This window comes from Anguilla anguilla, chromosome 4, assembly GCF_013347855.1.
Source record: "Anguilla anguilla isolate fAngAng1 chromosome 4, fAngAng1.pri, whole genome shotgun sequence".
NCBI lineage: Eukaryota > Metazoa > Chordata > Actinopteri > Anguilliformes > Anguillidae > Anguilla > Anguilla anguilla.
The window spans coordinates 26,257,077-26,282,747 of record NC_049204.1 but is presented as its reverse complement, the minus strand read 5'-3'; the positions used below and the strand labels follow the sequence as shown (position 1 = coordinate 26,282,747).

The 25,671-nt window shown below is 39.7% G+C and overlaps 1 protein-coding gene across 1 annotated transcript in view; it reads left to right on the top strand.

The window, feature by feature from the left end:
- Positions 1-24,586, top strand: part of flt1 (fms related receptor tyrosine kinase 1) — a 58,484-nt gene extending 33,898 nt beyond the window's left edge. Inside the window, exons 13-30 of the mRNA XM_035413748.1 lie at positions 6,288-6,671; positions 8,662-8,808; positions 10,610-10,741; positions 12,952-13,055; positions 13,895-14,030; positions 14,156-14,260; positions 15,480-15,593; positions 15,999-16,087; positions 17,429-17,540; positions 17,715-17,812; positions 18,620-18,742; positions 18,862-18,973; positions 19,535-19,634; positions 20,424-20,529; positions 20,690-20,802; positions 21,398-21,467; positions 21,959-22,050; positions 22,363-24,586. Of these exons, the coding sequence (XP_035269639.1) occupies positions 6,288-6,671; positions 8,662-8,808; positions 10,610-10,741; positions 12,952-13,055; positions 13,895-14,030; positions 14,156-14,260; positions 15,480-15,593; positions 15,999-16,087; positions 17,429-17,540; positions 17,715-17,812; positions 18,620-18,742; positions 18,862-18,973; positions 19,535-19,634; positions 20,424-20,529; positions 20,690-20,802; positions 21,398-21,467; positions 21,959-22,050; positions 22,363-22,546 (2,321 nt within the window). The 3' untranslated portion in view covers positions 22,547-24,586. The remainder of the gene's footprint in view (positions 1-6,287; positions 6,672-8,661; positions 8,809-10,609; positions 10,742-12,951; positions 13,056-13,894; positions 14,031-14,155; positions 14,261-15,479; positions 15,594-15,998; positions 16,088-17,428; positions 17,541-17,714; positions 17,813-18,619; positions 18,743-18,861; positions 18,974-19,534; positions 19,635-20,423; positions 20,530-20,689; positions 20,803-21,397; positions 21,468-21,958; positions 22,051-22,362) is intronic.
- Positions 24,587-25,671: the final 1,085 nt, after the last annotated feature.

The window sequence follows — 25,671 nt, the reverse complement described above, 5'->3', positions numbered from 1 at the left end:
ATACACAATTTGGCAAAAATAAAACACTAAATAAAATATGCAAAGGTTGCATAACACTACAGGCTGACGCACTAGCACTACCTGAAAGTTACACTACGCATACTTAATCGCCCGTATGTAACTTCCATCTTATCCTAACAGCTTTAAAAGTACTCTACCAATCAGATACACAGCTAGCCTAAATAGGGTTCATTTACTCAGGAATAACACAGCATTTAAAATATTGCTTTATGATCCTTATATGTGCTTTTACATTTCTAAATGTAATACATTAAAACACATAACATACATGTGTATACAACTTTGTGCAAATAAACTGTACAACAAACGTAATGGATTAAAGTTGAGCACAACAGTTCTCCCTTGCATGCAACTGTTTTGGGTACATATACAAGGAGCTCCATAATGTTTGGGACAAAGACATATTTCTTTCCCTAATTTTGATCTGTACTTTACAATTTTTATTTTTTTTTCTAAAAAATTATTTTTTAAAATTTCCTTCCACGACCACCCCTCTTTGGAGGTCAAAATTATATGTTTTGCAACTGTTTTGTTGCCTTTATACCACAGTTGTGAAGGCATTTCCAAACTATCAACCAAATGGCATAACCAGATCTGAGATCCAGATAAATTTAGCATTGAGCAGAAAATAATAAATGTAACCGCAAGTGCCTGCTTTGGAAGCACAAAATGGCGTCTTTTCAATTTTCTTTTGTTATGTGTCCTGTTTGCTGAAATACCATCACATGTACTTTTTCTATGCGTCCTATTGACTGAAATAATATCACATGTATTAAGTTGTCACAAGGCTCAAGAAGTCTCCATCTTTGCATTTTATTTTTAATTCTCCATTCATTCTCTATGGGAATTTGTTTCTCAAAAACTTCAAAAATACAAAATATATTGAAAACTATTTGGAATTTCAAAAAGCTTTGTACAGACACACTGTTCTGAACCAAGCTGAATATTATAAAGTTGGAATGGCATGTCTAGCTTAAAAGTTGTAGGAGGAGCAGCGTGCAGAAATTTAGGTGAAAGGAAATTAATTAGAACACAAATAAGAATAATAAATATGCAAGAGTACAGGCAGTGGGTTACTGAAGCAATAATGCTAATTACAAATTTTAAGCTGTAAGGACACATATTGGATGAATGTTCAATAACTTTCAGTCCATGTCCCAAAATTTGGCATGGTATTCCTTAGTTTGAGGTCAACAAACGTACAAATTTCATGATGATCAGTGATCGCTAAGCCTGTCACATGCCCACTGGCTATGGATTGGCTGATTGTAGCCATACTTTTTCAGATATGACTTAATGATTGCATAGCCAATGGCAGACTGATACAAAAACATACCATGGAAAGATTCTGGTTGATATCTTACAACAACACCGGTTGGCAAAGGACCACCAAAATTAGCATTCCAAGTTTCTTGATGATCGGACAAAGCTTTCACAAGTTACAGCTGTTTTAGTAAAAAATGGCCACGCCCACAACTGTTGATTTGCAGGCCATATTGTTTTGAAAGTTCAACATCTTTTAGGATAATTATACATTTTCAGATGGTACAGATTCTTTCAAGCCTGATTTGGTGACACTCAGTTTAACGGCCTAGGACTAGTGTGCAAAGTATGGTTTAGTCAAAAATTTGAAATGGCGGAAAAACAAAATAGTTGCAGACGTTGTTTCTTGAGACAAAGTTGCTCCCTGGTGTGGTTTTTCACAGAAATGTTACTTACAAATTTTCAGCCTGATTGGTCAAAGAGTTTAACAGTTGCAGGCATTTAAACTTAATTGGTTCTTATAACGCCACCTATTGGCAAACACACATCAAAACTTCCTGCCTCAGAATCATGGACAGCACTTATATACCAAATTTAATGAGGATCAGACATGGAGTTCATGAGTTACAGCTGTTTAAGTAAAAATGGCCAGGCCCACAACAACTGATTGCTGTGTGGCGGCAATATTGTTTTGAAAAGTTAATATTTAAAAAATAATTTTTTGAGCGTCAGAATCTTGAGATTCTTTCTACCCTAATTTGGTGATAATAGCACAAATGACCCCAGACTAGTTTGCAAAAGTATGTTTTGAATGAAAATTCCAAATGGTGTTTGAAAATTCAGTTTATTGCTGCAGTGGTTTAGGCTTTCATTTGACACATTTGCCCCTAAGGCAGAGGTTCTGCCGGCCAGAGGGAAATACTTGCAACTTTCTGACAGTAGGGGGCAGTAGAACGTAATTTTTCCTCATAAGGGCAGCTTCTATCATTCTGCATTGAGAAGTTGTATTTGACGTCACGCCTCATTGCATTTCAGGGAGAATTGTGATCTTTCGGGGAACACTTCTACCACTGTGGTTTGGAGATACCAGTCTTATCTGGGAAAAATAAAGCCCCAGTTTTTCAACTCGAGTAAATAAACAGGCCGTTTGTGCATTTTTCTTCACACCGCTATTGCCAGACAATAGTCAGGCATTGCTGAATGTGTCTGCCTCTCCTCTGGCCTGCTATTTAGCAACTGAATGATGGAAGAGGAGAGGAGGAATATTGTTCTCTGATAAAATAAAAAAACGTATTTCCCATTTTCCAATCATCTTGTTATGAGTTATCTCTGAATTTTAACAAGCTGTTCATTTTTCTTAATTATATAATGAGCACTACACTACATACTTGAATGTGTAAATCTCTTCAAGCAATAGATGGCCTAATATAACACCCTTTATTAATTTATTTGACGACAGACCAATAAATGCACATTTTGGAGCAAACACGTCTTGCAAATTTTGGAGCAAATATAATATAAACAATTGTTTCTATGGGTTTTTACACAAATGTTTTACACTAAAAGGGCCATGTTTTTATTACTTCCAAATATCGCCCAACATTACCACATTGATTTCAGCTTTTTATTTCAATAATTTCAATAATTGTTTATTTCCCCTATTCAATAAAGAACTGGGTGCTGACAGGAAAGTCTATGGACCATTTATCTTGAATAAATTCAAAAAATGATAACAATTTTACTGTATACTTTTTGCAGTCATAGATGAGAGTTGGTATAAATGTAACCGTTTTTGGATGTCACTCATTTAATATTTACCCTAGCGCTATGAAATTTTACTTCAAACAGCTCTGACATGTCAGCAGTCATTACCCATTTTAATTACGTTCATAACTGAATCAAGTCAGATAATTTATACTGGATTTTTACTACTATTACTGTAAATTACTGTAGCTACATCAAAACTTCAGAGTAGCATACTGTTGTAATTTCTGCAAAATGACAAATGAGGACAAATGTTGTGACCTGCAAATGAAGTTATGTTTATTCTTTTATAACATTGCAAAAGGAGGCATTTATCTCATTGACTACAGACTATTTCATTTTGAATGAGATTAGGCTTACATGAAATAAATGAAAAGTTAAATTAATATGGAAATCCCCTATTTGTGCATTAAAAACAAACACAAAACCAAATAGCTAAAGCAAATAGCCTACTGTACAGACCAATATGGTGTGTGCTTATTATAAATGCATTTGAACAGGTGGCTGTTTCTTTTTCATTAATCATTTGGTAGAGGACCAATTTGCTTATGTACAATCCTGAAAAGGCTACTGTTGCAGAAATGTCCATAAAGCTATTGACCGTGTTACATTTATGATATGTTACATTTATACCTATCTACTCTCCCGTATGTCCTAAGTGAAACTAACATGGGTGACATTTGCCTATAGACTGTGCTCAAAACAATCTGACCATTGCTAGGTTTCACAGTCTAACCACGTAGTTCTGTTAATAACCATGTATAAATGTAAATTTCACTCAAATACACACAAAAATGTTATGGGTTACAAGAATAATCTGTCCCTATTTACAGATAGTCACAAAAGTTGCCTCTCAATTGCTGTTAAAATAGGAGCAGCGATATGTTGACTGCAAGCCACTGTTCTAATTTGTTTGAGTCCCGCAGTTAACGTTTTAACAGTCAGATATGGATTTGTGTGCTCACATATATATGCAAATTTGCATCTGCCGGGAAGATCTCTCATTAGCACCAAATCAAACTCTAAACCTCTGTATAGCAGTTCCAAGTGGCCAGTCTTCACCAAATGTATTCCCGCACTACTCCACGTAACATTCTAGAAAAGTGTCATGTGTCATCAAATTTGAAAAGACCAAAATACTAAAAATGTAAAACATCAGAACGCAGAATAATAGAAATTGAACCCATCCAAAACAATAGAATTTCCAGGTTGGACACAAAATTAGCTGTAGTTTCTATGTTTTTCAACTGACTGACACAGTTTAAATTTTGTTTTATTCAGACTGGTGTGCCCTGAAAATCAGAACAGGTAGCAATCCAATTAACTAAGTCTAGAATGTGTTCTGAATGAGAAATTGTATCTACGGGCCCTAGAAATGTGTCTGTATAGTAACGTGGTCAAGAATTATGGCTGTTTAAATTGTGAAAATTTAATTCATTACTATAGCACCACCATGTGGTGAATCAGCAGCAAAAGTACTCCAGCACTAAGCCAAATAACCGTATTCCACTGTGCCATGTACCATCAAATTTCAACAGCCCAAAATCCCCTAACATGAGGAAAAAATCATAACACAGCTTAATAGCAATGATACTAATTAAAAACAATAGGATTCAAGCAGCTTTCCAGCTTGGACACAAAATTAGCTGTCATGTTTACATTTTTTAATCTATTGACACCTTTCAAATTTTGGTTTATTCAGCCTAATATACTGTACAAAACAATAAAAGTTGCAATCCTATGAGTCTAGAATTGACAAAATGTATGCATAAATACAAAAATTCTATTTTAGATTTTCATAACTTTTAAAGAGAAGTGTCCCCTGACCATATTAGTGTAAGTTTCATGCTAATTGGTCAATTTCCTTTGCAGGAGATGTTTAAGAATTTTTCATAAAATTCAAAATAGAATACAATTTCTTACAGATTGCCACTAGACACAATCCTAATCAATCCTGCTAAGTTTCATTATGACTGATATAATAGCTACATGAGTATAAGCTGATATTTGTTTGGCTGATGGTGGCCATCTTGTATAAGCAGTCAATTTGTCCTCATGCAATTTTCATAGGTCATTTGACCAACATGCAGGATACAGAATTTATACTTGATCAGGCAATTGGGTTTAGGAGTTATGACGGTTAGTTTGCTATAGTACCACCTATCGATGGGTTTACACCAAATAAATATGAGTTTTCCAGTTTTGTGATGATTGGACATTGCATTCAGGAGTTCGAGCTTGTTGTATAAATAGAGGCCACGCCCACAAAATTTATTGGCTTCCTTCATCCATGTACTTTAAACACAGAAACTTTTCACAGAAACTTTTACGCCAAATTTCTTGCAAATCAGTCAAACCTTCAAGGAAAAGATAGCTTGAAGAGCACAAGACTGTAAGGTTACTTTCACGCATGCAGGGTTTCCCAGCAGGGGCAAAAGTGACAAAGGGTAGGTCACAGAGAGGGTACATTTTTTCAGGTAGTACTGTAGCTTGCTTTTAGGTAATTTACTCAGCAGTGGAATGTCTTTTTTTTACTGTTTGTAAGGTAAGAAGTTGCTTTTTTATGTCACTTTTCGCATTTGAAATTCTATTTACATACATACAAATGTCTCGTTTTGTAATGCTCCTGAGAAAACGCCTCACTGCTTCATGCTTTGACGCCTAAAAATCTGAAAAAACACAATAGGGTTTCAGCACTTCAGGCTTGAATCCCAGTCAGCACCAGTGGTTCTTGAACCCCTAATAATCAGAACAAAAACAATAGGGTTCTAGCACTTTACATAATAATAATTATAATAAATAAATAAATAAATACTCAGCATCAGAACAAACCCTAATAATAATCAGAAAAAAACAATATAGGATTCCAGCACTTCATGCTTGGACCTCTTATAATCAGAACAAAAACCATAAGGTTCCAGCACTTTGTGTTTGGACACCTGAAAACAAAAATCAGTACAATTTCAATTGGGTTCCTGCACCTGCTTTGCTTGGACCCCTAATTAATGTCACCAATTATATATGAAATAAGATAAACTCAATATAAAAAGGTACAGGGCTGTTTTAGACCTGAGGTTTTTAGTGCTTTGTTCAAGTATGTGTCCTCTCTTCCCCTCTCTTTTTCTAATGCTGTCTATCCCTCCATTTCTCTTTCTAATGGTCTCTCTCCCACAGTTTCTTTTTCAAATGCTTTCTCTCCATCTGTTTCTTTTCCTAATGTTCTCTCTTCCCTCCCTCAGATGTGCCCAATGGCTTCAGCATTGATCTGGAAGAAGAGCCAAGGGAGGGCAATGATGGTCACTTGGCATGTACTGCCAATAAGTTCCTGTACACTGCACTCTCTTGGAAACGGGCGATGCCCACACACACAGTCATGCCAGCCAGACCCACCCCAGACATCATACCCATTCTCATGGCCACTTCCACAGCACCTGCCCAGGACATTGCTGCTAAGCCCACAAGACCTGCCCTGGTCACGAAGCTGTGGATGGGGGAATTTTCACACACTCTTTACCTGACATTGCCAAACCTGACCGAGCAAGACTCTGGCACCTACATCTGCATTGCCCAGCACTTGCTCTCTGGGGAGGAGTTACACTTGGAGACGCAGTTGAAGGTTATTGGTGAGTCACCTGATCCATTGCTGAACACCTGGGCTATCTCCCATGACCATTATTCTGATCACCACATACACACCTCAGTGATCATTCACTGCATTTGTTATGTAATTTATATGATATATATATATATATATATATATATATATATATATATTATGTGCAGCTACAATAGATGCACATAGTTTCTGCTCATCCTACTGTGAAGATGTACATGTGTTTGTTTTTTGTATGTGTGTATATTGTTTGTTGAAGTCATCCGAAATTTAATCTTGTAAACTTCGTAAAAGTAACTGTGATCAGAATATACATACTTTAAAAAGTAGCCTGGGCTGATTAGTTAGTAGTACTGCATTTTTAGTTAATCTGATTACATAATTCAGATTACATGTAATCCATTACTACCCAACACTGTCAGTCACACACATACTTTCTGTTGCGCACACACATATATAGTACATGGGCTCTCACATCAATCAAACAAACATTAAGACATGCTCAAAAACACATTGACACACACACACACATACACTCAAATATGAAGACATAGTTGTAAGTGTAAACACATACACACATGTGCTTGGGAACAGTGTCCTGCAGTTTCCTGTGGGCCTACCCTCCCTCCCCTGTGAAGCACCTCTTTCACATGGGAATGAGTAGCGCTTAGGAGGAAGAGTAAACAATAGCATTTCCTGTGGTGACGTATCACTTAACAGTCCTTTATGTGGCGGCCCAGCAATCAGCCAGTCACACACTGTCAGGACTAAGGAGACTGATAAGAATCAATTCGATCTGGTTTTATAACAATAATCCGTTCATAATAACCTGCTTTTACTAATCTAGTTTATGGCTGTTCTATGCAGTCAAAATTCAATGCAAAGGCAAGCAGGAAGGAGTGTTAGAAGAGTAAAGAGGATAAAAATGCCAAGAGAATGACTGTTTACTTTTCTTTTTGATATATGCAGAAGGCTTTGGTCCTGTTACCCCATCCAGGACATGGTTTGCATGTGAACCTGAAGCCATGCTGTCAGTATTAATAAGTAATTATACAGATTAGCATTATCTCAAAGTCTTTATATAAATAAGTAAGTAATATGTAATTATACAGATTAGCATTATCTCAAAGTCTTTATATATCATACTTGATGGCAAATCCTTTGCATTTCATGACTGCCTGAAGTCTGTAACCCACAGATATCACCACATGCTAGTTATCTTCGCTGGTAATGCTCTACCAGGCCTATACTGCAGCCATCTTCAATTCCTGGTTGTTGTGGGAGCTTTTTGCCTTCAGTCTTGCCTTCAGGTAGTGAAACGTGTGTTCAGTTGGATTCAAGTCGGGTGATTGACTTGGCCAGCCAAGAACATTCCACTTTTTTACCGTGAAAAACTCTTTGGTTGCTTTAGCAGTATGTTTTGGCTCATTGTCCTGCTGCAAGGTGACATTCGACAAACAAATTTAACACATATTGCATGCATCCTAGGGGACTCCGCTTTTGCACATATATCAAAGGATCCATCTTATGGAAAGTACAATTTAGGATCATCTTTTGTATACTAGTTACAAAAAAATTAAAATTCTCCAACAACAAACAGCTCCACTAACTGAAACACCCATATATTCCACTTCAAACCATTTCATTAATCAAACACAAACCAGCGCAATCAGTTCCACTAAACGAAAGCCTACCAATCCAACCCAGCCACACTACACCAGTTACATACCAATTTTTTTCCACAGACCCAATATCTACAAACCTAAGAAAGCAGTACAAAAGCAACATCTACAAATAATTACAAAATCTTTGGGAAAACAAAAGGTCATATCTAACATCAGCAGGTAGAGAGAGCTGTTATGACCTCAACTTCCTCTGCATTAGGTAATGTGTGTCTTGATGTGTGTAACCTTGATGGTATTACTGAAATGAGCTGCTAAGGTGTCTCAATGTTTATGTTCTGACCTTTTTGTCCCCTGGCCTCTGACACCTGATACTAGCCCTGGAGGCCCCTGTGCTGCTGCAGAATCTCAGTGACTGCAATGTTAATGTCAGCAGTTCCATCACCCTGTCCTGCCCCGCCTTTGGAGTGCCACGACCACAGATCACATGGTACAAGGACCAACGCAGGCTGCATCAGGGCTCTGGTGAGCGGCACACACACTCCCATGCTGAATAGATACCAAATGTATATGCTGCCTACGAGACAACACAGTGTCTTGTTTCAGAGGAGACCAATCATCCTGGATGGACACAGAGTATGGTGGTTTTCTTTGTTACTGCACTAAATTGATCAATAAATCAATCAATCAGCCTTTAATTTTGGTTTTCACAAGTTGCAACAAATTAACAAGAGCAACACACCATCCCCATACACCACAACACCTTCCCCTAAACCCTCCATGCCTCCTTTTAAGGCACTGTTCTAGAGCGTGGATGGGTTCTACAGTCTGGACTGTGCCAATGACACACAATTGGCCCTAGCATGCCCAGGGAAGGGAAGATTTCATTCAGTCAGGACTTTGTTTGAATGGGCATCTGCAAATCCTCTTGTTGAGCTGCACATTAAGTGTCTTTCTCTGACTCATGTGCCTGGCGTGAATTGCAGAGTTGAAAGAAGCTGACTTGCATGCAGAGATATACCAGAGATTGTAGCACTTGGTGTTATTAAATATAATTGGGCATTCCATAGTGGGATAAAAAGCATTTAAAAAGTCAACCATTCAGTTAAATAGACAACTTTATAAGTTACCCACACACAGTAGTAGGCTGTCTGGTCAGAGACAGGGCTCTCAACAACACACTAACAACCCCCCACTGAGCAACTGTCACTGGCACAAACGTAATGATATCAAACAGTGGTTGCTGAAACAGTTGATGACCTGGAGATGTTCAAATCATTACACATTTTTTGTTTGGCTGATGCATTGTCACTCATTGCCTGAATCCAATATGAAATTCTAGAGCAGAGTCTCTCAGTCAGACTGTTGCTAGCCCTCAAGAGGCTGGAAGAGCAGGGTTCACTGCCTTGGACTTAGAGTGGAAGGTGACGCATCTTTAGACTTGCACACAGTTTTGAACTGATAATGGTCCAATAACACGAAAAGGAACCCATTTTGTAACTCAAAAGTAAATAATTATTGAATTAATAAACACAATCAGATTTAATTATAAAAATTGCATTCTGGGTTGGATAAGCGTGGAATACCCTGATGGCCCTGACGGGATGCCAATGTAGCCACACATTTATGGAACTTAACAAGGGTCATCCTGGCAACCTGAAGCACTAGAGAGTACCCAGTCTCACCCAACCATAATCCCCTACAGCTCAGAGGACATCTTTTATAGCTCTGCCCCTGCCTGGACATGACTATGAGCAGGTGAATCCAATCAGTGTTAGCAAAACTGATTACTAATGTCTAATGGTCTGACAGATACACAGGTAAGGAAAAGCAAATCTGTACATTTTTCAACAATCTCTATACACTGTAGTTGGCCACTTTGTTTAGCAAAATCAGATGTTTGTAAGAATTATTTTGTTAAAACTCACTGATAATCAGCTGTAGTTGGTCTTACCCACTAAGTTTTAAAAATATCCAACCATTACTCAAATGTATTGCACAAGACAATTTTGACATAATTACATGAGATAGTTTAACCACTACATTTGTTAACCATCTCCAGTGGCACATTATTTTGATGTACATAAACATTTTTGAAAGTTTAGCAAAGATAAAATAAACATACTGCCTGACAATGGAAATGTTGGATGCTGCCTTCAAATTATTTTTAAACTGCCCTATTCTGGTGTAAGTATTTTGATTACTTTTTTTGCTAAAAGGGGGAATGAGAACATTTAGCCCTAAAATTCTGGCTCCACAGGCAGTGGGTCATTTCTTAAAGTTCCTTATGAGACTGATTGTGGTAAATTCTGGGTATTGTGAACAGGTATCATGTTGGCTCCAGGAGGTGGAACCCTGCACATTGAGCGAATTACAGCAGAGGATGAAGGGATGTATACCTGTGAGGCCACTAATGAGAGAGGATCTGTGGAGAGCTCTGCCTACATCTGGGTTGACGGTAAAGATAACAAAACACTGAGCCCTGAATGAATTCCGCTTTCAATCTATCCCTGGCCCCATTTCCCCAAATACTCAGTAATAGTTCATAATTGGCCTCTTGTTTCTCTATTCTTCTAAGTGATTTAACTTGTTTTTCAATTTTTCTTAGTGATTGGCAATGTGCTTTTTTATTCATCCTAGACATTGTCTTCTTATTTTTCTATTCTTAGTGGGTGCTCTTTACTCATGTCATAGTTGGTACCACCACGGGTTAAATTGGGGGTGGATGCGGGTGAACAGCATCCACCCACCCTTGGTAAATAAATAAATAATTTTGACCGGCAGTTTTACAAATAACTATGACAATCCACTCCATTTTTCGTATGCTCCAGTCCATGTGTTCCCTCTAGCCAGTTACTCGCTCAACCAATCAAAAATCCGAAGAAAAATCCAAATTTAACTCCTGGGTACCACCAATGCTCCAGGTTAGCTGTGATTACTTCCAGTTAGAAAAGTGGCAGAATCAGAAGGTCAGCTGGGTGGCCATCTTATTTAATGGCAACACAACCCAGAAACACATTCAGTATATATGCCTTCAAAATGAGAAACACCACAGAACTTGATAAACACCTCAGAATTACTGACTGACTGACTCAAAAATGTAAATTATTTCTCTGTGTTGAAAACATAGTGTAACGGGTCCTGATGTTCCTCTTCCCACAAACCACACAGTCTGCAAGTATGAGATGCACGCGGGTTTTATTGTGCGCTTCAAACAGACGAACATATAACCAAACAAATAAACAAACAAAACACACAGTCGGCACAGGGAACGAAAGCCATGTAGCTCCCTGTGCATCTCTCATTCCCAGCGCCCCGGTCTCACTGCAGGCAGAGCATATACACAATTAGCAATTAATCGTAACCGCAAACAGCTGTGGTGGTAGGCCAGCTAAACCGCTCCCTCTCTGCCTGCAGATAACACCCTAATCACCACCCCTCCACACATACTTTATGCAAACACATACTCAAAGAAAGAGAACATATCTCCTCTGCTGTTTGTTACTGAGGTACAAGCAACACATTTGATCTTGTGTTTAACAGGACTAATGTGTTCAAAAATAAATGTGAAAACTCAAACATGGCTGTTTTAATTTGCTAGTTGAGCTTAATGGTACAATACAAAATTGGAAGCTTTGTTTTGCACCGTTGTTGTCAATCATTGTTAACAACTGGTCCCCCCCCCCCCCGATCCATGATCAGATACACATTCACTAGCAGTTTGCCTGCCTTCATTATGTTCTATTGCGCTGTATGGTGTTGTTGGTTTATGTTAGTGATTGAGCTCTATCAGGTTCGGGCTTAAAATTTGATTAGATCTTGTTGGGCCGGTTCAGGTTGAGTTGTAAAGATGTTGAGCTTAGGTGGACACAGCCCAATGTAGACCGCTTGAAACATGCTCAGATCCAACCAAATGCCTCAAAACTCATTGGACAGCACTTCACCTTGCAGAAGATAACCCAAACATACTGCTAATTCAAACAAGGAGTTTTTCAGGGTCAAAAAGTGGAATGTTTTTGATTGGGCAATCAATCACCTGTCCTGAAACAAACTGAACATACATTTCACTTGCTGAAGGCAAAATGCCCCAGAAACAAAAAGGAACTGAAAATGGCTGCTGTACAGACTTGGCAGTGTATCATCAGGGAACACACCCAGTATCTGCTGGTGTCTATGGGACTTCATCTGTAGTCATTGAATGGAAAGGATTTGCAAACTAAACTAAATATGATTATATTTCAGATTATGTTAATTTATCTAAATACTTTTGCCGTAAAATTGGGGGACCATTTATGAAAAGGGCTCTAATTTCTACACAGATCACTTAATGTGGATCCATATACCCTAAAATTAAAGCCGACAGTCAGCACTTTAACCTCATATTCATTGTTTCATTTGAAATCAAAGTACAGAGCCAAAACAACAAAAAATGTGTCACTGTTCCAATACTTTTGCATTTGTATGTTAGCTACATCTGTTTCTGCATCTGGGCAACTGAGCTCCATTTTTGGAAGGTCTACACATACTGAAATGTGATCATTTTTACTTCACAGTAGTATATTTGTTGTACTTTTGTAGCTTAATTCTCTCTCAGTGGTGGTGGAGGCAGAGGGCTATCTGACTGTTTGTATTGTTGATACTGACACAAAAGATTATGTGTGTTTATAGATTCTGCTACTTCATATCTGGAGATACCCACACTTACCTGTACTTGTGTGGTTGCCACTCTCTTCTGGCTGCTGCTTACACTTTTCATACGGAAACTCAAACAGGTGAGAATCAAGCACAGGTCAGTCATACTAATGAGAGCCAATCACAGCACACTCAGACAGGTGAGAGCCAATCACAGCTGACTGACATAGGACAGAGCCAATTACAGCTGAATCACAGAGTGCAGAGCCAATCATAGCAACTCAAACAGATGAGAGCCAATCATAGCACATTCAAGCAGGAGATAGCCAGACAGCCATTACTGCATAGCGACTCAAGTGGGTGAGAGCTAATCACAGCAGCTGAAGCAGGTGAGGTGCATTCATAGCTGAGTCACAGAGATGAGACCCAGTCACAGTTGCCTCACCCCGGTCAGAGCTGATTACAATTGATTTATTACGTTAATTTAGCAGATGCTTTCATACAAATACATTTAAAATAAAAGAGAGCATATAACTGCATTCATCTGATGTAAAAAGCAATAGTGCCATACATGGCAAATAACATTCCCAGTCCAGTGTATATGGAATATTGTTAAACCAAGAACCAAAATGCAAAGCCTGAATATATATAGACTGTATCCTTAACTGTGATTTAAACATGGGAGAACCAATCACAGCTGAGTCACTTTTTTCAGCCAAATCCACAAACATTACTGTTTGTTTACCTGTTTGACTGTAATGCTGAGGCACATTTGGACTGTAACATTGTACCGTAACTCCGAAAGACATTCAAAGTGTAACTTGAGTAGTTATTGTATTGTTTTTTGTAAATTTTCGACTGCCACTCTAATAATGTTGTCGTTTGAGATTTATAGGACCAGTATTTGGTTACGGGGGTTTAATAAGTATAATGGAAAGGGTCTATGCCCTGCTGATGTATAGGATGTTTGTCTTTATAGCCAAGTTCCCCAGGTGTCAAACCAGACTACCTGTCAATCATTCTTGCGCCAGTGGAGGGGCCATTGGATGAGCAGTGTGAGAGCTTGCCTTATGACCCTGGTCAATGGGAATTCCCTCGAGATCGCCTCAAACTGGGTATGATGACGCGGACAACCTTAGCCCAGTGTGGTGATGGTCTTCAGAAGGTGTCAGTTCATCATCAAGAGCAGTTACATTTTCAGATGTTGGGTGATCTTTGCTCGGTTGCTTTTTCACCATAGAAAAGCCTCTGGGACATGGTGCCTTTGGGAAGGTCATGCAGGCATCAGCCTTTGGTATCAGTAACTCCAGCAGCTGTAGGACTGTGGCTGTGAAAATGCTGAAAGGTACTGAGGACATTACTATCATTCTAAGATTGTACCTCACCTAACATTGCATTACATTCATTTAGCAAACATTCTTATCCAGAGTGACAAAAATGAAGAAAACCACTTCACACACCAAAAAATGTGCCTCACTTCATGCGTCCTGTTACCCGGAATGTGCCCCACCTTTGTTGCCAAAAATGCATCCCATTTTACATTCCCTGTTATCCAGTCTGCATCTCACCAAACATGGCTGAGATTATATTTGTGGTGGTTGACTCCTCGTTTGTGTGCGTTTTTAATTTGAGGGGGGAGCTGGAGCTTCTCCTCCAATACACACCCTTTCTCTCTGTCATCTCTCATTCACAGCTGGGCCTGCTGCTTATCTCTCAGCACCTTCACTTGCTGCCTAGCCCTTGCACAACCACACTAATCTCACTGAATGTCATCTGTAATGGAAAATATTGATATATTTTATTTGTTACACATTGAAGCTCCTATAGCTATGCAGACTTCTTTATTTATTTATTTTTTACTTTGGCCGTGTCTCCAGATAAAAATGCAATCTTTACGGCATTTTTCACAATAAATTGTACCGGGGACACAGTGAATGAACAGAATGAAAAAGCAACCCATAGACTAAAACAATTTTTGTGCAGTAATGGTCTCAGTTACAGACAAAAATTTATACAAAATGATTTGGCAGGTAATATAATCACATACAAATGTTTGTAACATAAGTCACTAGCTATAAAGTCATTGGTGCCCTGATTTATAGACAAAACAAAGGTTTTTATGAGTTTCAGTTAAAATAGTAGCTAACTATTAACATATCCACTGTTACTATAACAATATGTTATGGTAACCTACCTCAGTGCCCTTTCTCCCTCCTCCTCCTCTAGGGACATTTGAAAGAAAAAATAATGAATACAATAGTGTAGTGTGTTTCTTACAGGAATAAATAACTACATACCGAGAAATCTTTTTGGGTGGGCGCAAATTTATTTGGGCGGGCCGCCCTAAGAAATTCAATGTATGGCAAACACTGTCACGTGTTCTGTTGCAGGTGGGATGTCAGTTCACATACCATGTTACCCAGAAGGCACCACACTTCACATGCTCTCTTTGTACAGAAAGAAGTACACCTAAAAGGCCATTACCAAGAATGCACAACAATTCACATGACCTGTCACCCTGAAAGTGCCACACTTGTGTATGATATGTCATGTCTTTGTACCAGATGGAGCCACGCCCAGTGAGCATAAGGCTCTGATGACTGAGTTGAAGATCCTGATCCACATTGGGCACCATCTCAATGTGGTCAATCTGCTTGGAGCTTGTACCAAACCAGGAGGTATGTGTATGCCTTTGCATCTATCTCAGGTGAAAATCATGGAAGGATTATTATGAAAAAACAGATCCAAAATCGCATAACAAACTGCAACAAAGAAATAGTTATTTGCAACATCCGCTGAACACACCTCTTTTTTCTGTCCTTTTTTCTATGACAGCTTCCCAAATTAATAGCATGTTTATGTATGTAAATATGTATTTGTGTATACAGTATATGTGTGTTTGTGCATATAGTGTGCATGTGTGTGTGCTGTAAATATGGTTGTGTGTTTGTGTTTATACAGTAAATTTGTGTGTTTATGTATAGAGTAATTTGTGCTTATGTATAGTGTGTCCATGCATTTTTGCTTATGGTAGATGTGTATGTGTGTGTATGTATGTAGTAAATGTGAATTTGTGATTTCAGGGCCACTGATGGTGATAGTAGAGTACTGTCACTATGGTAATCTGTCCACCTACCTGAAGACCAAGAGGAATGTGTTCCTGCACAAGCAGGTCTGTTAGGGGTGGATTATGGGATGGACTCAGACAAAGGCTAAATACTACTCTCTTTCTCTCACTCTCTCTCGCTCTCTCTCTCTCTCTTACTCACTCACTCACTCACCCACACACACACACACACACACTCCAGAAGGCTGACCCAGAGAGGGTTGCCTTGTGCCAACCAGACCTGGGTCAAATACATATTTAAAGTATTTTAATTACTTTTAAATACTTTTTTAAATTATTTGAAATACAGCATTTACAGAGTATTTAAATTACAAAATGCATTTGAAAATACATTTAAGGAGCAATTGCATGTATTTGCAACTACTTTAAAATGTCTTTAAAAAAAGACAGAATTTTCAAATACAAAGTGTTTAATTTAATTGAATTATTTGAAAATACTTTCACAAAATAAGGCCAGTGATGCAACATGCACAATTGCACTAAAAGCTGCTAAAGACTTGAAAAGCACTGGATATGCGAGGACCTATCAGCTCTGAAAGTTGAGCATTTTGTCTAATTAGAGGACAGTATTTTGATGAGAACGCGTCAGGTGACTGCTGACGGCCCCAGTCCAACTGTACCGATTTCCATTGTTAATCGGTAATGAATATGCACGGCTGAATTATATTTTATCAGTGTATAACCTTCCAAAATGTAAAAGATGGAACTGTACATATGGCTGTCGAATGCTCTGACAACTGAAAAAAAGAGGAAATGCAGTAAAAGGCTACTAACTTTTAAAAGATTGCATGGGTACAAATAAACTGGCAAGCAGAAGTCTCTCAAGACTTAAGAGTCTTGATGATGGAGAGGCTATGTACTGGCAATGGAACACTTACGCTTTTGGTTTCCCATAGCTCAGCAAGCATGCAGAAAGACACTGAGCAAGACATTGAGGCAAACACAGGCAGGCAGCAAGACTTGCAACTACAGCTGTACAGTGCGACTGCATTAGACAGCACCCTGTGGTGCAACACACAAACACACACATTGTTTACATGGACCAGTTCTTGTATTATTCAAAACAAAAAACCAAAATGTAATCTGCTTAAGACAGCAGAACACTGATTCCTGCTGCACACAGTCCACTGCTCCACACTCCTTCTCTGATCCCTGCTCCACACTGACCAGTACTACCCCTTTACTGGTCACTGGACCACTGTGATAGCAACTGCTCCGCACTGCTACTCAGTGCACAGTGACACACTGCTGCACTCTGCTGACCACTGCACCACACTGAACACTGCTCCATATTGAGCATTGCTCCATACTGATAACTGCTGCTTTGAACACTTCTAATCTACATTCAGCAGACCACAGATGAGTTGTGTTATTTTTGTGAGGCAGAACCATGTTGGGGAGAGTGGGGAGAAGAAGAGGCTGGCCAGTGTGTCCAGTAGCCAGAGCAGCATCAGCTCTGGTTTTAATGATGAGCGAGAAAACACAGAGGAAGAGAAAGGTAAGTCTGTGAGAGGAGGGAATGTGGGATGAAGAGGAGTGAGAGATGAGGAAAGTGGATGTTTGGTTCAGTGTTCTACAAGCTGTCATGTACTTCTCTCCACATCCTCATTCTTATAATTTTTTCTATTTATACTGTGTCCCTCCCTCCCTCCCACACTTTTTCTGTCTCCAGGCTCCCTCTCAGAATCTGGCACCTGTCTGCATCTGGAAGACCTGATTTCCTACAGCTTTCAGGTGGCCCGGGGGATGGAGTTCCTGTCTTCCCGCAAGGTTGCATTCTTCTCCATTGCGTGTGTTGCATGTTTATGTGTGTGGGAATGTCTGTTCACATATTTGTGTGGGGCTTACAGAGCTACCCTAACCTATTTTTAAATGAGCTCTTTTGATGGAATTTTATAATCAACCAAAAAGCAACACAGTAATCAATAAAACCTTGTTGATAATTGCATCAAAATACCACAGATTACCTACTTCTTGTTTCAAATTCATTCCACACAAAGAAAAAAATGTTGTATTACATAATACAGTAATTGACGTGGAAAAAAATAAGTTAATGCATTTGGTTTGTTTAGCTTATTTTCTTAAACAGCAAGGATATATAAATATTACAATATTACACAAGAAACAATTAATAAATGCTTCAGACAGGGGGATATGGCAGGATATCAAAGAAGCTAAAGGAGGCAGTTTAGGTCACCCTGCAATAGGATGACAAACCTGAGGTCTGCCTCACAAAATCAGAGGAAATAAACATGGAACAAAACACGAAAAAGAGGTGCCATACAGTCACATACAAAAAACAATGCAAAAAAACAGGCAAATAAGGAGCTTTTAAACCTGTGAAAAAGAAGGAAAGGTGGAACAGCCAGGAGCAGCCAGCAGCGGCAGCTTCCAGCAAACTGCCTTTCTTCATTACTGAAGCTCTACTCAAGTGAGGCCACAAGATAGGGAGACAGACTGGGAGAACTAGGAAACATTATCCTCCATGAGTTAGTCACCAGAGTTGGAAAAGTAAGTGTTTGTGCGCGTGTTTGTGAGAGTATGTATAATTGGCGTGCGTTTGTGTGTGATTTACAGTGTATTCACCGGGACCTGGCTGCCAGAAACATCCTTCTTTCTGAGAACAGCGTGGTGAAGATTTGTGACTTTGGTCTGGCACGTGAAGTCTACAAAGACCCTGACTACATCAGGAAGGGAGATGTGAGTCTCGCCCACCAGCTACTCTTATTGTTGTTATTAACAGAGAAATGTTGAATGAAGATGTTAAATGTCCAATACGAGCAAGTGGGTGAGAATGACAGGTGTTGCTACATCTGCAGGCCAGGTTGCCACTGAAATGGATGGCCCCAGAGTCCATCTTCGACAAGGTTTTCACCACCCAAAGTGATGTGTGGTCCTTTGGTGTGCTTCTGTGGGAGATATTCTCCCTGGGTGAGTCCCATCAGAATATGCCTCTGATACATTCCAAACATGCCTGTAACATACATCACTCACACCCAGGGCTTGACATTAACACCACCAAATTCCCGTGGAATTCAGCAGTGGCATGTAACTCTCACACAGAGTTTACTCTCGTTGGATAGCTATAAATTTCTGTTCAAATAAAATGTTATGTCCAATATATTTATTTCTAGTTTTTTTCTTGGGGGGGGGGTTGGATTTTGGCCAGTGAAAAAAATGCTTGAGTGGCCAGTGACTTTGAAAAAGTTAATATCAAGCCCTGCTCACACCCTCTCCACATCCTCCCAATATGACTTGCACTCTCTAAGCAGAAGTTGCTAAAAAGTGAACTTACAGACCTCATGTATGAGTTACTACAGGGACAACAGCGTGTGAGCAGGATTGAGGGGGGCCAGAGCAAGAAAACAGAGAGATTTTGGAAGGGGATAGAGATGGAGTGCAGAGACAAGATTAGGAGATTGAGCAGGAGTTTAGGTGGGGAAGGTGAGTTTGGGGAATGATGCCACTGATAATTCCCTTTGTCCTCCTCAGGGGCATCTCCATATCCTGGTCTCCATATCGATGAAGAGTTCTGCCACAGACTCAGGGGGGGCACCCGAATGCGTGCCCCTGAATACAGCACCCCAGAAATGTAAGTGTATCTGACAGGACTCATCCTGGCCCAGCTCATTGAGTCACTGATTGGATATTGAGGCAAAAACATGACCGTTTGAATGGGCCTCTCTGTGCATTTTTGTGGCCTGCAAAGGCAAACTAACACAATCTGAACAAGGAAATGAACAAGGGCTTCTGCTCTTCCCTTGCCCTGAGTGTGTAAACCACTGCAGCCCTGTCCCTCCCCTGGGTCAAGCCAATGCCTTGATGCAACCTGGAGGCCCAGATGCATCACCTCACCCCTCTGACCTGCATATGATACATCCTTTGATTTGGACTTTTTACCTAACCTGCTAGTTTAATACCTTAGCTGTAACCTCCTCCACCCATTTGATTATTTGCTGTGATAGATCGCTCATTACATTTATCCTACATTCATTTTACCTTTATATTGAGCCGGCCAGCGGAGGATGTGGTCCCCCTCTATAGCCAGGTTCCTCCCAAGATGTCTTCCCATCGGGAAGTTTACCTCACTTACGCTTTTACCTCACTCATGCTTTACGCTTGCTTTTTGGAGGTTTAGGCCTGGTTTTTGTTCAGTTTTCATTATGTTACTCTGTAAAGTGTTGTTGTGACAGTTATCCTTAAAAAGCACTTTTATAATTTTTTTTATTTGATTAACACAAAGAAGCACTACAAAAAGCCATCCTTCTGACATCATACTATCATAAGGTCTACATTATAATCACATGTATGTCACATTTATATACTGTGTGTAGGGCCTCGTCTCCCTCCAAAGGTCTCTGAAGCTCTCTTCCTTCTACAGTTACAGCATTATGCTGTCATGCTGGAAGACAAACCCCATAGAGCGCCCCACATTCACAGCACTAGTGGAGACCCTGGGAGACCTACTTCAGCAACGTGTGCAGCAGGTGAGTTCACTTGGCACCACTACAACCCCCCCCCCCCCTAAATCTTAGCCAGTGCTAACAGCTCAATCCCAAATAATGCCTCCTAAAAAAAGATGAGGAAGACTGCATCTCCTAGAACCCCTTTTGTAAAAACAAAATGGTGTTTCTACTTCTGGAACAGGATGGGAAAGACTATATCCCCCTTAACTCCTCCCTGGCCATGGATGGCACTGCACTGACAGAGGTCAACAGCATGCAGCTTGACATGAACTGCAACAGCATGGGAAGTCTAAGGTAATGACTGGATCAGAAATGTGCTGTCAGCCACAAAATAATACATGACTTGTTTTAATGGTTGTGTTTTAATGGTTGTGAAGTCATGATCCTTTGAACTTGCAGCTCACTGCTAACTGTATTGTTGTCCTTCTTCATTACTCTACTGAGTTTTTCCCAGATTTGCTTGCTATTGCCTTTGTCTTCATTTATTAGATCAATATATAAATTGGCCCCAGCCTCTCAGTTCCTTTACCAATTTATTTAGAAGTTACTGAAATTTTCTTCTTTTGTCTTTTTACCCTGTTTTAAGTGCACATTGTATGCACTTAAAATCTGGTCTCTCTGGTTCATCAAATTCTACAGCTGCTCATTTAACCACAGACAATTCTGTTGCTTTTGATAACTTTTCATCTTTAGCTATTAAAGAGACATAGTCCCAAAATTTGTGACAATTGGTTTAAAGGTGTAAATGGAAAATTGTGAAAAATACATCAAGGTGGACAGGTGAGGTGATTGTGGTGAGGTGAGTGTCAATGTGCTGATATTAAGTTACATTTGCACAGCAGAATGTAAAGCTGGGTGTAAATTCACAGATTGCTTTCCCTTATTTCAGATTTAGCAGCCAGTCCTCAGCTAGCCTGATCACATTTGAGGAGCCACCATACACAGATCCTCTACATGGAGTGAGTCCTTTCATCAGAAATGCCAATCACAATGAGGGAGTGGCAGTGTGACTTAGCCACACTGAGCTGTGTCATGTTAAATCATACACAGGCCAGGCTGTTTTGGTCACACTGTCATACTTTTCACTGGACTATAATGAACAGTATGCATGTTGTCAAAAAACATTTCATAAATTAGTAATTCAAATTGCTTCTCTGATATGAAAAGAAAAGGTGCTTAAAAATGTAATACAGCAAAAAAGTGTACAGTAAAATGGAAATATCTGAACTCACATACATAAGATAATAAAACAATAACATTAAAAAAAATTATAAAAAGGCATTTAAAATGGGAAGTTTAAAAAAAATAAAAGATTAAAAAAAGGGAAGGGGGGTATAACAATTAAAAGAAGCAATAATTGTTTTAATAAAAGATTTAAAGGAAGTATAGACTGATGGATAATGCAGGTGTCCAAATGTTGTACAATATTATAGTAAGTGTTCTTTTACAGGATTACCAGACAGACAGTGGGATGGTTCTTCTTTCAGAGGAGTTACAGTCTATGAAGTGGAGTGACAGGAGTATGGAAGTGCATTCAAACAGGTAAGTGAGGGACTGAAATACACCCTACACACCTGTTTCTGGGGGTAGTCACATTTAAGATGTATTGCCTTGGCTATTATATATTCTTAATAATATCAGAGGAACAGGTTTGATATCAGAAGTTGAAAGGTATATGTGTGTTCAGGTGTGAGACTGTTCATGTGCACGTACAGTACGTGTGTTCATGTGTGGGATTATGTTCAAATGTGTCTGTTCTCAGGTGTGGGACTGTGTTCATGTGCGTGCATGTGTGTTCAGATGGTGTCTCCAGGTGTGCGTCTGTGTGTTGAGGTTCAGGACTGTGCTTTGCAGGTTCCTCGGGGGCAGTCGGAGCAGGGAGAATCTCCCATCTGCAGTTGTCCGGCCCTGTATATACAGCCCCACTATTGGCCATGAGGAAGAGCGGCTTTCTGTGTTTACTTGTGATTGCAATTCTCAGGTGTGCTGCACTCCACCTCCAGGCTACAGTTCTGCCTTACTCTGCCCTTCTGTATAACATCAGCCTACACAGCACACAAGACCCACATGATTTGCATAACACTGAAAACCCACACCACCTACATACACTATAAGGCCAACAGTAGGGAGACACGTGACATCCTACATCTCATCCAGAATTATGGGCATTAATACAGAGTTGGTCCACCCTTTGCTGCTATAACAACCTCCACTCTTCTTTGAAGGTTTAGGCCTAATACTAGATTTTGGAGCATTGCTTGCTTCCATTCAGCCAGAAGAGCATTAGTGAGGTCAGGCACGAATCATCAGATCAGTCGGCATTCCAATTGATCCCTAAGGCGTTGAATTTGGTTGAGGTAGTGCTCTGTACAGGCCAGTCAAGTTCTTCCACAACATTCTCGACAAAATCAAATCTATATGGAGCTCACTGTGTGCCTGGGGGCATTGTCATGCTGAAACAGGAAAGGGCCTTCCCCAAACTGTTGGGCAAGCACTGAATAGTATAGAATGTGATTGTATGCTGTGGCATTAAGATTTTCCTTCACTGGAACTAAGGGGCCTAGCTGAAACCATGAAAAACAGTCCCAGACCAAGGGGTGTCCAAATACTTTTGGTCATATAGTGTACCACCACCTGACATGCCCCCATCACCTGTCCAAAACCATCTGACCCACTCCAGACCAGGCACCTCCTCAGCCATAAACACAGACTCCCCACACCTCCTCAACCATAGACACATTCCACCCATACCTCCTCAGATGTCTCACACTACCTCAGCCATAAACACAGACTCCCCACACCTCCTCAACCATAAACACACTCCCTGCACTTCCTCCACAATAAAAACACAGGTGCTGCACATCTCCTACACAGTAAAACACACATTCCCAATAACTAATTCACCGCAAAACCCTGATGCCCCACACCTACTCAGTAAAACACAGGCCCCACACCCCCAACACAGCAAACACCATTCAGAAAATGGGCTGATGTGCATAGCACTTGGAGCCTGTGTTCTCCCCAAGGAAAACAGTGTGCAGCTTCGCCAGAGCAGCTGAAAGGAATTACCAACAACAATGTGTACCACCTGCTGTGTTACTATCTGCTGCTTAATACAACAGTATTAATGTTATTATTAAATAATGTATTGGTACTAATCATTATCTTTGTAACAGTATAGCAATATTATAACAAAAAGAGCAATATGTTCTTACTGTAAACACTGTATGCTGGAAGACTGTTATTTTTATATCTTATTTTTAAAAAGCGAATTATTTTTCATATTTTTATTCTTAATAATTTAATAGAACACACAGAGTACAGGGTTGCTGTGGTTCTCAGTCTGCCATCCTGTTCATTTTATGTCATGTCTGTAACCAACTTGCTGATGTTTCCATGTGTAACACATTACATAATCCATTTTATTTAGTGATGTCTGCAACCTACTCTCTGATGTGACCACATGGAATATGAAAGCACTGGACCTATATCTTTTAGTATAATAACCTATTCTCCAATATATTATCTTCTGGAGCACAACATCATAAGATCTCTTCCTCATAGTAAGGTCCATATTGTACTTGTGCTGTATGTTACCACATGTAACAGGGCAGCACTGGATTATCTGTAAACCACACAAACCACTTCAACTGTAGCATGTGTCAGTATTCCCCCCATGTCCATTGCTGGTCTTCTGAAAACCATTAAAAACAGTGTCTAATGAAAAAATCTACAAAATGTACATGTACATCTGCCCTATCTCTGCAGATTTCACTCCTACACAAGCCGTGCGCCAGCACCCACCCACCCACAGCCTAGCTGTAGTCTGTCCCATCTCTCACAGTGGCATGTATGCTAGTTTGCCTGATCCTGCGAGTTTGGCAGCGCTAATGCACTGCGGTTGGGTGATAGCCTATAGAAAGACTATGCTCAGATGCTAAGACAGCTGTTTTCAGTTCAGAAGACCTTGTTCATTTTGGAAATTTGGGGTGAAATGTAATTGGAAAATCAATTTTTTTTGTTTAATGAAAACTATAAAGCATAACCAATAAACAAATTTAAAAAACTGCTAACATCACACTGTGTGTGTGTCACATATGGTTTTTATGTATATTTGCCATATAAACTTCTCATCGCTTCACTACTGGACACTGGGAAAAAGATAATCATCTCAGGCCCCCTCCCCACTCACCAGAGAGGGATCAAGAGGTGGTCCCAACTGTTCTCCCTTCACACCAGGCTCAAGTACTACTGTGCTATCATCAGGGTCCCCTATGTTAACAACTTCGACCTGTTTTGGGCAAGGCCTATTTTTTTTAAAGAGAGATGGTCTTCACCCAAACAGAAGGGGCCCTGATGCTTCCAGAGAACATCAACTCCCACCTCTGTGCATGACAGGCGAGTACGGTAGGAAATACATCTCTCAGAACCATATCCTGTACAAGAACTAAACATAGGCACCACCATTGCCTACCATAGACCTGTGGTGGCCCGCTCTGTATTCAGACCGACCATGGCTAACTTAACTAGATTTTTATTCAACATTTGCCTCTGACTGCAAACCTGTCTGCTAGGCCTATGACACATCCACTGAAACAGGCCTTATTAAATGGCAGATCCAAGATCCTTAGCTGGGAAGACATTTATTATTACTAATTTAATCAGTAAACATAAACTGGATTTTCGGTGTAGCAAGTTTATTCTCTGATGTGTTCCAGTATAAGAAATTCTCATTTGGGGACTTCTCATCTTTTGAATACCTTGCAATGAAAACGAAATGTGCTACCTCAGTGCTGTTTCTCACTATATACCATCCTCCTAAAAATCCAGCAGGTTCATAGATGATTTTGGAGAGTTATTGTCCAAAATTTTCACAGACTTTGACTGTATAATAACATCAGGAAAATTATTCACATTGATAACCACACTGATGCTCATGCCAGGGAAGTGATTAGTCTGTTAGAGGCTTTTTGACTATCTCAGCATGTATCAGGGCCCACCCATGAATGAGGGCATGCACTAGATTTGATCATCACAAAAGGCCTCAGTGTCACTGCAGTCTCAGCTTTTGATGTTGCCATTTAAATCATTTCTGTGTCTTTTTTGATGTGTCTGTAAGTCCAGAATTACAAAGACGGGTAAAAACAGTTAAAAACGTTACAC